This window comes from Puma concolor, chromosome D4 (assembly GCF_028749965.1).
Source record: "Puma concolor isolate L17-30 chromosome D4, mPumCon1.1.hap2, whole genome shotgun sequence".
Lineage (NCBI taxonomy): Eukaryota > Metazoa > Chordata > Mammalia > Carnivora > Felidae > Puma > Puma concolor.
In genome coordinates this window covers 73,684,199-73,697,318 of record NC_141679.1, presented here as the reverse complement: position 1 = coordinate 73,697,318, position 13,120 = coordinate 73,684,199, and the positions used below count along the sequence as shown (strand labels likewise).

Genomic DNA, 13,120 nt, shown 5'->3' with positions numbered 1-13,120 from the left:
CTGAGCTGAAGCCAGACGCTCAACCACCCAGGCGCCCCTCGGTCAACATTTTTCTGAAGTGTCAAGTGACAAACACAACTCAAAACAGTGTCAGTAAAAGGGAATCCGTGACCTTCTGGAACCAAGAGGCAGTGCTAGCTTCAGGCATTGCCAGCACAGGCGGATCCAGGACTCAGGTGGTCTTCAGGGCCTTTCCCCCTCTTTCTCTCCCAGCTCCACTTTCCTCTCTGGCCTCGTTCTTCAGCGGGCCACACTGCAGCAAACAGAGGTTCACGGGCTACCAGAAAGAGATGCTCTTTCCACCAGCACCCATCTGAGCAAAGACCCAAGAAAGACTGTTTGGCTCTGCTAGAGTCTCACGTCCACCAAGGAAGATATTCTGGTCAATGGAAGATACTGATGAAAGACCAGAGAGGCCAGTGTGTTTCCCCCTGCCCCCGACACCCCCCAAACACTTTCCCTCTGGTTCAGATAAGCATCCCTGGCAGCAGCTGCTTCTCTCCAGGGTTATCCCCCTCTGTGGACCCCACTCTTGTTGAGCAGCCCTGCCACAGCTCTAGTTCCCACAGAAGCTCCTAGATTCTACACCACCTCCTCTCATTGACCCTCCAGCGCTGACCGTGACAGCAGTTTCCTTGCGGTTGCTTCTCTCCGGGTTAATCTCACCATCTTCTTGACTTCTCACGTTTTTCATCACTGATGTGATGAATTCCCTGGATCATAGGCTCTCAGCTGGAAACACCTAGGGGCCTTTCACCCTGACCTGACCACGACTGACACAGACATTGACAGAGAATGGGCAGAAACGCACAAGAAAATACGGAGAGTACAATACCTGGGGATAACCACCATCAGCACCTCACATTTATTAAAGGCTCAGTACTTATCAGGCACTACTCTAGGCATGAACTCCCCAGATCTTCCTATCAGCCTTGTGATACAGGTACTTCTGCTGTTATCCCCTTTTTACAGATGACGACACGGAGGCTCAGAGAGGTTCACAAAGACTGAAGACAGGCGGGGCTGGGATTTGAACGCAGACAAGCTGGCTCTGGAGTGCCAAGCAAAGAGTATTTCAAGTAAGAGGGTACTCAACAGCGCAAGTGCAACCTGCCAAGAGGTCAGGATGGATAGGGACCGTGAAGCACCTACTGGATTTTGCGAGAAGGAAGTCACAAGGGGACTCGGCTAGTAAAGTCAGAAACCCGACAGCGGCAGGCTGAGGAGTTAGGAAGAGTAGCAGGCCTTACTTTCAAAAAGTCTGTCTGTGAAGAGCAGTCACAAAACAGATCACGAAACGGGGAAAGAAAACAAAAGGCATCACGGCAAAGTTTTCTTTACTCCTGGTTTAAGAAGCAAGGGTGACCTGAGGATGTTTACTAATGTTTATTTGTTTTTAAGAGAGAGAGAGAGAGACAGAACACGAGCCAGGGAGGGGCAGAGAGAGAGGGAGACACAGAATCCGAAGCAGGCTCCAGGCTCCCAGCTGTCAGCACGGAGCCGGACGCGGTGCTTGAACTCACAAACCGTGAGATCGTCGCTGGTGCTGAAGTCCGAGGCTTAACCGACTGAGCCATCCAGGCGCCCTGAGTATGTTTATTGATAGAATGAGCCAGGTGAGAGGGAATGTGAAGACACAGAAATGGGTGAGGATGATGAACGGAGCGAGGTCTCAGAGAGGCCAGAGGGGGCGGGCCATACAGTCCAGGGGTGCCTTAGAATCCCTTCTACAGCGACTGGGGCAACCAAGAAACAATGGCTACGGATTCACATCGTTTCACAGTCTGGAAAAAGGAAGTTCTTTTACGGTGGCTTCTGTCTTCTCATCAGCAGAATGGGAGGGTAGAATGGGGGGAGGGGGAGGTGTGAGGGACAGAGAAAAGCGTCAGATCAGCCATGGCACAGAACGGGAGCCTCCATGGAAAGAAAGGAGTGCCCAGCACCACTGAGGCCCCAGTTGTGGTTAAAACCAGTGAATTTACACTGGCAGCAATTCTCAAGGTGCAGGAAGAGATCTGAAGCAATGGAATGATCCAGGCTGGGTGCAAAAGGAGGAGAGAAGGGAGTCGAAGAAAGGAAGTGGAGGGAGCAACTGATGAGATGAGCCACCCCATCTAAAGGAGGGAGGTGAGGGACACCTGGCTGGCTCAGTCAGAAGAGCAGGTGACTCTTTATCTCAGGGTCATGAGTGCAAGCTCCATGTGGGATGTAGAGATTACTTAAATAAAAAATAAAAATACAAAATAAAGGAGGGAGGGAAGTACAGGTGGTCAGAGAACAGGTGCAGGCAGTAATGACTAACTGAGGGGACGGTAAGGCAAGAGAAGATATCTGATGGCATTATCTCTGAGCCCGAACCGTTCTGGGCATTATAGCGCAAGGCTGTGGCCAGGGAGAGGGCAACTGAATTAAAAAAGAGGTGAAGGTGGGTGCAGATTCAAGTCAAGAAGCTGATAGTTTTGTAGGTTTGAACAGAGTCACCGTGAGGTGAGGGCATGACTTGAGAAGACAGTGACTTGGGGTCTAGAGATTTTAATGAAGAAGAATGAAAGGCCGGCAAGTTAGAAATGACAGGGAAGAAAAAGGTCGTGGAAGGCCTATAACGGACATTTGTTTCTGCTTGCCTCACATTCCTTTGTTCCTCCTTCTGTTAGCAGCCTCCTGATCCTGCTTTGGTAACCACCTCCATCCTCCCCAGGCACACATGGGGCTTCTAAAATACTAGTAATATTCTTGTGGGTGCCTGGCTGGCTCCGTTGGTAGAGTGTGCAAGTCTTGATCTCAGGGTTGTGAGTTCGAGCCCCACATTAGGTGTAGAGATTACTTCAAAATAAAATCTTTAAAAATAAATAAATAAGGGGCACCTGAGTGGCTCGGTCAGTTAAGCATCCTACTTCAGCTCAGGTCATGCTCTCACAGTCCATGAGTTCAAGCCCCATGTCAGACTCTGTGCTGACAGCTCGGAGCCTGGAGCCTGCTTCAGATTCTGTCTCCCTCTCTCTCTGTACCACCCCGCTCCCCCACTCATGCTTTGTCTCTCAAAAATAAATAAATTAAAAAAAATTTTTTTAAATAAATAAATAAAATAAAATACTAGTAATATTCTCTTAATCTGGGGGGTAGGAACATGAGTGTTTATTGTTCTTTAAACCTTGGAGATACATTTTATTCTTCAAACCGTATGGATACATTTTATATACTTTGCATGTACATTTCACAGTTCAAACAAACAGACCTACCAAAAACTTCCCTTCTCCTCTCTCCAAAGATGAGGACCTGGTGCAGGTCTGGGCATCAGACTTACAGAGCTTGGTTTCGGCACTTACCCGATCTAGGCCCATGAGACAGCAGCCCAGGGCTTTTGCTGGAGCCCTCAGCAAAGAGGTGCTCTCTTCCTGCTGAAGTTGTGAAGCTTATGTGTAGAAGGTACCCCTTCACTAGCTTGAGAATAAAATTAACACAGATGAAAGCAAAGCCAAGAGATGGGGTGACAGATTCCCAATATCATTTGAATACCTAGTTCCAGCCACTCCTGAAGCCAAAATACCTGGGGCTTTTCAAAAACATAAGCCAGGAGGCTTTTTTTTTTTTTTTTTTCCTTCGGCCAGTTTGCACTTGGTTTATGTCCTTTTAACTAAAAGGAAATGAATTCAGTGGAAGAGCCAAATAAAGGATTCTCAATTCAACAGCCTGTGTGAGCCTTTTCAACATATAAGTCAAATCATGTCCCTCCTTCTGCTGGAGACACTGCAATGGCACTCAAAGTAAAGGCCTGTTCTCAGGGTGACCTGTGAGGCCCTACACAATCCGGACCCTTCCCCTCTCTGCTGTCGGCCAACTCTCCACTGTTCACTCTGCCCCAGCCACACTGGCTTCTGGGCTCTTCCAGTCCACACTAGGCAGATGCCTTCAAGACTGCTTTGGCTGTTCCTTCCACCTAGAAGGACACTCCTCCAGATATCCACTCGCCAAATCCATCCCTCATGTCCTCCAAGTCTCTACTCAAATCTCAAGTTCTCAGTAAAGCCTCTCCAAATCCCCGTCCCACAGCCAGTGATCCTGACTCCCCTCATCCTACTTTTTCTCCCTCCCATAGCATTTTTTATATAACATAGTATATAGTCACAAAAAGTACCCCATGAGGGCAGCGGTATTCACTGGTTGACTCATCTTAAGTTCCTGGAACAGTGCCTATCTCATAGTAGGTCCTCAAATACGTGAATGAACAAATAAAATGACATGAGCCTCCAGGGAGCAGAGCTTGGTTTATAAAAGGCAGTGGAGGGGCACCTGGGTGGCTCAGTTGGCTAAGCGTCCAGCTTCAGCTCAGGTCATGATCTCATGGTTCATGAGTCTGAGCCCCACATCAGGCTCTGTGCTGACAGCTCAGAGCCTGGAGCCTGCTTCGGATTCTGTGTCTGCCTCTCTTTCTCAGCCCCGACCCCACTTATGCTTTGTCTCTCTCTCAAAAATAAATAAATGTTTAAAAAAATTTTTTTAATTAAAAAAAAGGGCAGTGGAGAGAAAGGAAACTGACCTCCATCTCCTGATCCTGATATAAGTGGAGTACAGGAGGAAAAGACAGCTCCATTTTGAAGACTTTGGCAGAAGCAGTAACCTAAGAGGGCAGGAAGTAGGCAGAAGAGTTCAGTGAAGAGGTTGAGGATGTGGGAAGGGTTGTTAACCACAGCTGGGGCTTGAGCGGGCTTGGTGTTAAGTTCTGGGAGGCACGCAGGAGTTGGAGGCTGAGTCAGGGGAGAAGTAGCCCAGAGTGGTTTGCAGATGAAAGTAAAAAAGCGAGGCAGGTCAAGTGGTTTATTTACATTTTAGGAGGAGATGAAGGAGGTGGTGATAGAAGGCCTGGTGAGTTCAGCTGGCATGAAAAGAATTCACGCAACCCTGGGAAGATAGGAAGGATTCTCCCGTAGCTCCAAGGTTTGGATGATTTTCAAAGGCAGTGGATGAAAAGGGCATATTTGGTTGCTGCTCCTTCTCAAGCAAGCATCCCAGATGCCACTCAGTAGCGTCTGCTGGACCGAGACACAAGACTTCCCTGTGCTTGGCAACATCCTGGGCCCACAGAAAGCGATTCTCCTCCGCATAATACAATAAATAACCCTGCACCACGAGCAGCCTGTCAAACCCTCGTTCTCCAATCCCAGAACTGACTCTGAACCAGGCATCCAGGGTCACAATGCACTGTCCAAAAAGGCAAGAAAACAGGTTTCTTTTCAAAGACCGATCACAGCACTCAGCTTTCCTACCTGTCCTCCAATGACCCGCATGCTGCCTGGGCAAGAGAAAGCAGGGCAAAGAGAAGCCTTCCTTCCACTGGTCCTGACTCACCTCTGTTGCATGCTAGCTTCTCTCTACAGAAATTTCTCCAGAGTTGCTAGAACATACATGCACGCCAAGATTCAAGGAAAATATTACTTCCAGTCAGAGAAAGAAATTACATTACTTAGCCTCCAAGGAAAAGTGGCTTACTATAAATCAGGCCCTTGGGAGTGATGTCATTTTGATGCTTCTTACAGCTGTATGGAGACTTATTAAACATTCAATAATTAATAATAATGGCTTCAAGACTGTCTTCTCATAGAACTGGAAGCCAGGAGTAACTAGACTTGGGCCTGACTTCCTGCCCACCAACAAGACCTTGGTGGTACCGGGCATTTGTCCTCCCAGTATTTATTAGTAAAATGCCCATATTTCTTAGACAAGTGTCCTCCAAGAGTGGATCGCTAAGCAAATGTTTAAAATAGCCATTAGTGGGGGCACCTAGCTGCCCCAGTGAAAGAGCCATGTGACTCTTGATCTCAAGGTCATGAGTTCAAGCCCTACGTTGGGTATCGCAATTAGTAAATAATAATAAATTTTAAAAACCTTTAAAATAAATAACTAAAATAGCAATCAGTGTCATCCAGCATTCAAGATAGCCAGATAATCCCTGTCTCCTGATATATTTTTTAAAGATTTTATTTATTTATTTTTTATTTGAGAGAGGCATAGAAAGAGAGAATGTGAGGCGTGTGCACACATGGGGGCAAGACAGAGGCAGAGGGAGAGAGAGAATCCTAAACAGACCCCACGCCCAGCACAGAGCCGGACACAGGACTTGATCCCACAACCCTGGGGTCATGACCCGAGCCAAAACCCAAAGTCAGATGCTCAACGGACTGAGTCACCCAGGGACCCCTACCTCCTATATTTATACCCTCTTCCCACTTTGTACTAGCAGTGTGATCAATAGAATACGGCAGAATTATGTCACTTCCAAGATTAGATCATACAAGAGTATAGCTTGAGTCTTGGGATCACTTGCTCTCTTGGACCACTTTCTCTGGGGGAAAACTAGCTGCCATGGCAAGCCGCCCTATAAAGAGGAACTAAGGCCTGTCAACAGCCAAGTGAATGAGCCTGGAAGCTGATCCTCCCCCAACCCAATCTTCAGATGACCCCAGCCCTGGTCAACACCTTGACTGCTACCTCAAAAGAGACCGGAGTCAGAACCACCCAGCTCAGCTGCTCCTGGATGACATGACACTATTGACCCACACAAACTATCTGCGGATGCTAAATTTTGGTGTAATTTGTTACACAGCAATAGATAATTAATTCACTATCCTGAGAAGGAAATCAGAAGGTTTAACTTCATATCCTACATGCACACATGCATGCAGGAACAATTTGTCTTTAAGAGAGCAACAAATTATTCTTTCAGTGATTTGACAATTACTTATTGAACGTCAAATATGGGCAAGGTATTTCCAAGCAACATAACTCTTCATAGTTTGTCATCTATAAAATAAAGAGAAATAATCACAAGGAACCCCCTCCCCCACAACACACACCTCAACCTGCTCAATTCATTGGTTTAATTGGCTTTTTAAGTCTTTTTGCTCCTAATGCTCTACTCCCCACTCCTGGCTTTCATAAACTCTTTCAGGAAGGTACATCAAGTCCCCCTCCATAGCCATTTTGAGTGCTCAGTGCACTAATACTCATTTTTATTGTATCACATGCCCTCCCATCTCCGGGGGAAAGAGGTCCCCTCTGATTGCATTTAACATTGGGACAAGGAGGAATTCATTCAGTATTTTACTGGGAGGAGGGAGTCCTGATCACAAGTGTTGAGAACAATTCTAATTTCTGCATATCGGTGAGTAGGTGGCCACAGCAGCGCTGAGAGGATCACAGCTCAAGTCCTGGTCACAGCTGAAATGGCCATGGGGCAGGGGGTCATGGGGATGCCGCCCCTCGCCCTTCACCGTACTCTGCTGTCTCTCAAAGCAGCAGGATAATTATGCCGCTCTAAGAATATCAGGAGCTTCCTTCTGCACAAAGAAGGTCAAAGGGCGAGCTTTCCTTCCATCAACCACAAAAAACGGGCCTCTGACAAAACTAAACAGTGTGGAAGGCCGTGAGAGGTGAAAGAAAGAGCCCCAGACAGAAAACCACAGCGAGACTCTCCCCACCCGCCGGCCGGGGTCTGAGTCAGGTGACTCCTCGGGGCACACAGCAAACCTAAACAAAGATCACTCCCCACATGACAGAGCGTGAGGAAGACGACTCGGGCAGCAAGACCAACGCTGCCGCTCCCACCAGGGAAAACCATTAACTCTTGCTTCTTTGCAGTGCCAGGAAAGTAGGGGAGCTACAAGTCACCCGGCAGCTCAGCCTTCGCGGATGCACCGGGAGGAACCCGGGACCCCATCCCAGGGCACACGCGCCGGGCACTGCACACCCGCCACTGGCCGCACCACGCGGCCAGGACCCCTCCCCTCCAGCTGTCACCCGCGCTCGCGACCCGTCACAGCGGGGCATGCCCGCCCCCTCCTGCCGCCCCCCCTGCGGCTACGACCCCGCGGGGGCGGCCGGGAGGGACGATTTTCCGATGGCTCTGGGGAGCCAGGGAACGCCCGCCCCCGGGCAGGGGCGCCAGGGTGGGCGCGGCCCGGGGCCCGGAGGGAGAGCTCCGGGTCCACCATCCCCCGCGAGAGCGAAACGCGCCTCCCGGTCCCCAGCCCCGCGCGCCCCACCTTGTCGCCGAAGCTGCGGGCCATCAGCAGGTCCGGGCTGGGCGTGCTGTCGCCGCCCACGGCCTCCTCGCTGCTGGAGCCGGCCAGCGGGTGCGGCATGTCGAGCAGGGAGTGGGGCCCGGTGGACGGCAGGCCCTTGGGGGGCCCGCCCGACATGGCGCGCACGGCTCGGGACGCGCCGCCGCCGCTTCCTCCTGTGCCCGCCGCGGCGGGCTTCCCCGGCGCCCGCGCCCAGGCCCCGCTCGGCCGCGGTCGGTCGGAGGCCCTGCACCGGCCGGGCTGAGAACCACCCCCGCCGCCGCCGCCGCCGCCGCCCGCCGGCTCGTGTCTACCCGCGAGGCTCCGGGCCCGGCTGCGCTGGGCTGCTCCGCGCCGCGCGCCCCCGCTCCGCGCCCGAGCCCGCCGCGGTTCGCTCGCACCTTGGCCGGGGGCGCCCAGCCAGCTCCGCCACGCCGCCCAGCCCGCTCGCGGCCCCGCCCCCGCGGCGCCTCGGCCTGCCCGGGAGGAGGGGAGGGAGGAGGGGAGGAGGGAAGGAGGGAGGACGATGAGGCGCGCCCGAAGCTCCGCCCCCGCCCGCCGCCCGCAGGAAGTGCGCCCTGAGCCCTCGGCCGCTGTCCTCCGCGTGGCCACCCTTGCCTCCAAGAGGCTACCCTGTGGAGGCTGCGCGCGGCCCCCGGACAAATATTTAACGGAAATCAGAGGTGGAAAAAGACGTTGGAGCATCCTGTTCCATTCCGCCCGCGTTTACTGAGGCGCCCGCGGCAGGCACGCGGGGGGCTGGGGGCTTTGGGGCCCGCACGGGAGTCGGGATCGCCTGGCCTCGAAGATAACCCAAAATGGAAGGAATCACGCCGCATATTATAGGAATGGCATAAAAGACTGTGAGGCGCAAAGGAGCTGGAGGACACGGGGTGGGAAACCTAGAAGGGAATTCAAGGAGGCCGTGTGAGGGTTCTGACCAAGCGCGCCTAGAGATCCCCAGGCCCTCTCGGTGAACCTCAGAGGAGGGAGCATCAGAAAAGGAGGGAGTGCTACAAATGATGTAGGACCCAGACTCACACCTTGACCCAACTGTGCCTTTTGAGAGAACCCAATTTTTCATGCGTTTGTGCTTCCTTTCTAGGCCTTTGGCTGGGCTGAATTCTCGTTTTTATTTGCTAGCAGAGTGGAGATAGTCAAGGCGTTACTTGACCCGTTTGGGGTGGAAGTTGACCGACTTTAACCACCTTACCTCTCTCCGCATTTTCTTAGGGTCAGGTCAGTAGGGGGCATCAGTCTGCGCAAGAATAGATGGCTTCTAGCAAAGGAATGGGTAGGGAGTATTTTTGCCTATGGATTTCCAACCTCTTTAGGTTTGTCCAGTTTCATCTGGCGAATCTTTAAGATTTTATTTTATTTTTTAAGTTTATTTTGAGAGAGAGAGAGAGAGAGAGAGAGCACGCGGGCGAGTGGGGGAGGAGCGGAGAGAGAAGGAGAGAGAGAAACCCAGGCAGGCTGCATCCACTCTGTCAGCACAGAGCCTCAGGCCTCCAAATTCATGAAACTGAGATCATGACCTGAGCGGAAATCAAGAGTCAGATGCTCAACCGACTGAGCCACCCAGGCGCCCCTCACCTGACAGATCTTGAAGTTGGGATTCACTGTGGTCTCCACCATGCCTTTATGAAGAAACAAGTGATCCTTCAGCTGGAGGAGAATGCAAAGAATTGAAGCTGAGCTAAAATATCACTCAGAGACTCGCTGAGCTTCAAAGACCTTATTTCCCCTGGGGTAATTCGCTGAGCCTTAGCCCTCAAGTTACCAGCTTTCCTCTCCCCCACATGGGTCTGCCTTGTTTGGGGACAATAGGACACGGAGGGCACTGGGAACAACTTTAAATTCTGCTTCTTGTCTACCTCCCAGGAATGCCAACGTCTGGTCCTCCTGGAGATGGGTAAAATTAATACTTTTATATTCAAGGGCTGCTTACAATGACTACAGACCCTATTAACTGTTCTTATAACATCAAAGTATGTAGCACGGATATAACTAGAAATGAATGTTCTATACATGTATAATATAGGTGATTTTTACAGAATAGTGTTATTTATTTTAACAACCAGGCCACCTTAACATAATAGAGATCTTATTTTACGAAGACTCCACATAGCTTTCTCCTCAGGTCACCAGGAAAGAGTGAAAAGAGAGCCACATTTGGATTCCTGCTTCGTCACTACAAGTGGGTGACCATGATCAAGTTTCCTAACCTTAATGAACCTGTTTCCTAACCTAGAAAGGAGGGAGCGCATAATAATAGTTACCTTGGTGGTGGCTGTGAAATAGCATATTCTGCAGGTAACGTTCCTAGCAAAATGCTGATGCAGAATAGACACTCCCTAAATGTTCATTCCCTTCCTTTCCCCCTCTATCCGGTTTTCTCTACTATTGTTACAAAACAATAATTATAGAGTTTTCATAACTGAACATGCTGCACTCCAAACTCCTCTGTTTGCTTCGTTTGGGTCAGAGTACCATTTTTCTGTGCTCCTCCCAAAAACAAAAAATAAAACCCAGAAAACCAGAGTTCCTAAAAGGCCATACGAAAGAGTTTATTTATTTTCCAATTTCCTGGTTGGTCAATGGCATCTGGCCACAATGATCCAGTGGGTAGTCATCAAAACTAAAGAAAGTGAACTTCCATGGAAAACATTTTGGTATAAAGTTTCCACCATTCAAATTTAGCCCAGAACTGCCTATTCATACTCCCCACTTCCTGTTGTATTTTAGTATTCCTTGTGGTGGGAAACTGTCACTGAAATAACATTAAGTGTCCTACAGTATGTGACTGTGCTACTAAAAGTTTTCAGAGCAACATGGTGGGAAGGAGGAAATGTGAAGTTTTTATATCTGAGCGGAAGGTTCTCATGTTTGCTGGAGTTTATGGAGGGAAGCTTGGATCTCTAGGGCTGAGTTCTGAGGAAGAACACACTGGATATTATATGTACGTGGGGGCACAGGGTAGATGCCACCAACCCAAGAACACAGGATGGAGCCTTCTGGCATCCAAAGGGAATCTTAGGCACTTAGGCTGACACCTTTCATGAGACAGGGTCTTGGACCCCAGAATTTTTTAAGTTTGCCAAGCCGGAATCCTGTAAACCTTACCAGCAAGTCTATCTGGGCTTTACACGAGCACCCAGACCTCAGAAACAAAGCAGAGTCGCAACAAAGCATTCTCTCTTTCTCTCCCCTGGTACAGCATGTGCTTAGGCCTTATTCATGTTTGTGTTAGCTGCTTATCCTCTCCTGGTTTTTAATACAATCGTAGCTTTATTTTATACGGCATCCCAAACCCTGCCTCAAAATAACACCACCACTTCTGAAGTGGATGGCTGATGAGGACAAAGGGGGTTTTCAAAGAGCATTCAGAATGACATGTAGAAAGCCACAGAAGCCTGTCTCAAACAAGAGGGCAACTGAGAAGACACTATCGCCAACACAGGCAAAATTGTATGGACAATCTAATTCAGCTAGTGATGTCCCAAGAAAAAGAAAAAGCCAGCAGGTCCACTTGAGGCCAGGATCTGAAGAGTTTTGTAAACAAGAAATTGGACTTTGCCCCAGAACCAGCAGAGAGGCTTGTGGCTAAATCATAGCATCATTTTGTATTTCCATATCGAGACTCCTGGCCCCCAAAGCACTGAGACCTTCTGCAGTGGATAATTCAACACAGGCCATGGAGCTGGTGCCTCAGATCCACCTGTGAATTTGTTAAAATGAAAATTTTTAGGCCCTATCCAAGAGATTCTGATTCTGGGTGGGCCTGGAATCAACATTTTTAAACAAGTCTCTCGGTGATACTGATGCTGATCTATAAACTGCACTTTGAGAAACACTGTTCTCTGAGCTCCACCCATTTCTCTAAACCATAAGCTGACATTCCAAACCACCTTTTGTAAACAGCATTTTAAGTGCTTACTTTGGAGAAATTTCCTGTTTGCTGAAAAGTTTCTTAAAAGACAAATTTCTTTTGCAGAATTCTATTACAGGGAACTTTTGCCCTAAACTTTAATGGTTCTTTTTATGGAGCATCTACCAGGTGCTTAAAATTTTGGAGAAGAAGCTTGGTGAACTAAACTGTCTATTGACAGATTCATTTTATAGCTCTGCCTGTGGAATGCCTCACAACAGAGTGGGTATTTTTCAAAGCACCCAAAAAGGCCATTCTTTGGATGGCCTTGCAAGCTCCTGGTAACTGGGCTTCGTCTGGCCATAGAAATGTAATTCACCACCTTCAAAGGGATACCTGCTACCTGGCTTTCTTCACAGGCAGGCTCTGGAGGGTGTGGGTTTGTACCTATTCTTTTTTGGTGGCTACCCATTAGGGTGAGCTGGAGAAGATACAGAGCTGACAAATACTGGAAGCCCAGGCATTGAGCCTCATTAGTAGTGAATCTTTAGATAAGGTGGAAAACCTACTTACTGGCTGTGTACCTACTTACATGATAGTTTTTGGTTCCATTGCTAGGAATGATCCTTACAAGGCATCTAGAAGGTAAATATTCAGATATCCTATGACCCAGTAGTTCTACTCCCAGAACACAACAGAAATGCATGAGTATATTCATCAAAAATGGATTTGCGAATCTCTACAGCAGCAGCATTTGTAATAGCCAAAACTAAAAATAATTTATGCAACCGTCAACAGTGATATAGTCACACGAATGGAATGTTACACAGCAATGACAGTGGAGGAACAACATGGTGAGTGAATCTCACAAATACAACTTTTTTCTTTTTTTTAAATGTTTATTTTTATTTTATTTATTTACTTCCTTATTTATTTTTTTAATTTATTTTTAAGAGAGAGAGAGAGGGGCGCCTGGGTGGCGCAGTCGGTTGGGCGTCCGACTTCAGCCAGGTCACGATCTTGCGGTCTGTGAGTTCTAGCCCCGCGTCAGGCTCTGGGCTGATGGCTCAGAGCCTGGAGCCTGTTTCCGATTCTGTGTCTCCCTCTCTCTCTGCCCCTCCCCCGTTCATGCTCTGTCTCTCTTTGTCCCAAAAATAAATAAACGTTGAAAAAAAAATTAAAAAAAAAAAAA

General features: G+C 49.0%; 1 protein-coding gene and 1 long non-coding RNA gene across 4 annotated transcripts in view; one reads left to right on the top strand and one right to left on the bottom strand.

Moving 5' to 3' along the window:
• SNX30 (sorting nexin family member 30) overlaps positions 1-8,514 on the bottom strand; it is a 118,261-nt gene extending 109,747 nt beyond the window's left edge. Inside the window, exon 1 of one of the 3 annotated variants that reach the window (XM_086683723.1) lies at positions 8,040-8,514. In XM_086683723.1, coding sequence (XP_086539849.1) covers positions 8,040-8,195 — 156 coding nt within the window. In that variant the 5' untranslated portion in view covers positions 8,196-8,514. Of the gene's footprint in view, positions 1-835; positions 1,373-8,039 lie in introns of those variants that run through there. The other 2 variants (XM_086683725.1, XM_086683727.1) reach the window with 2 other exon arrangements.
• A 53-nt stretch (positions 8,515-8,567) lies between these two features.
• Positions 8,568-12,875, top strand: LOC147574998 (uncharacterized). The gene is made up of 3 exons (XR_015242956.1): positions 8,568-10,257; positions 12,547-12,573; positions 12,674-12,875. It is a non-coding gene; the product is annotated as an uncharacterized LOC147574998 (long non-coding RNA).
• Positions 12,876-13,120: the final 245 nt, after the last annotated feature.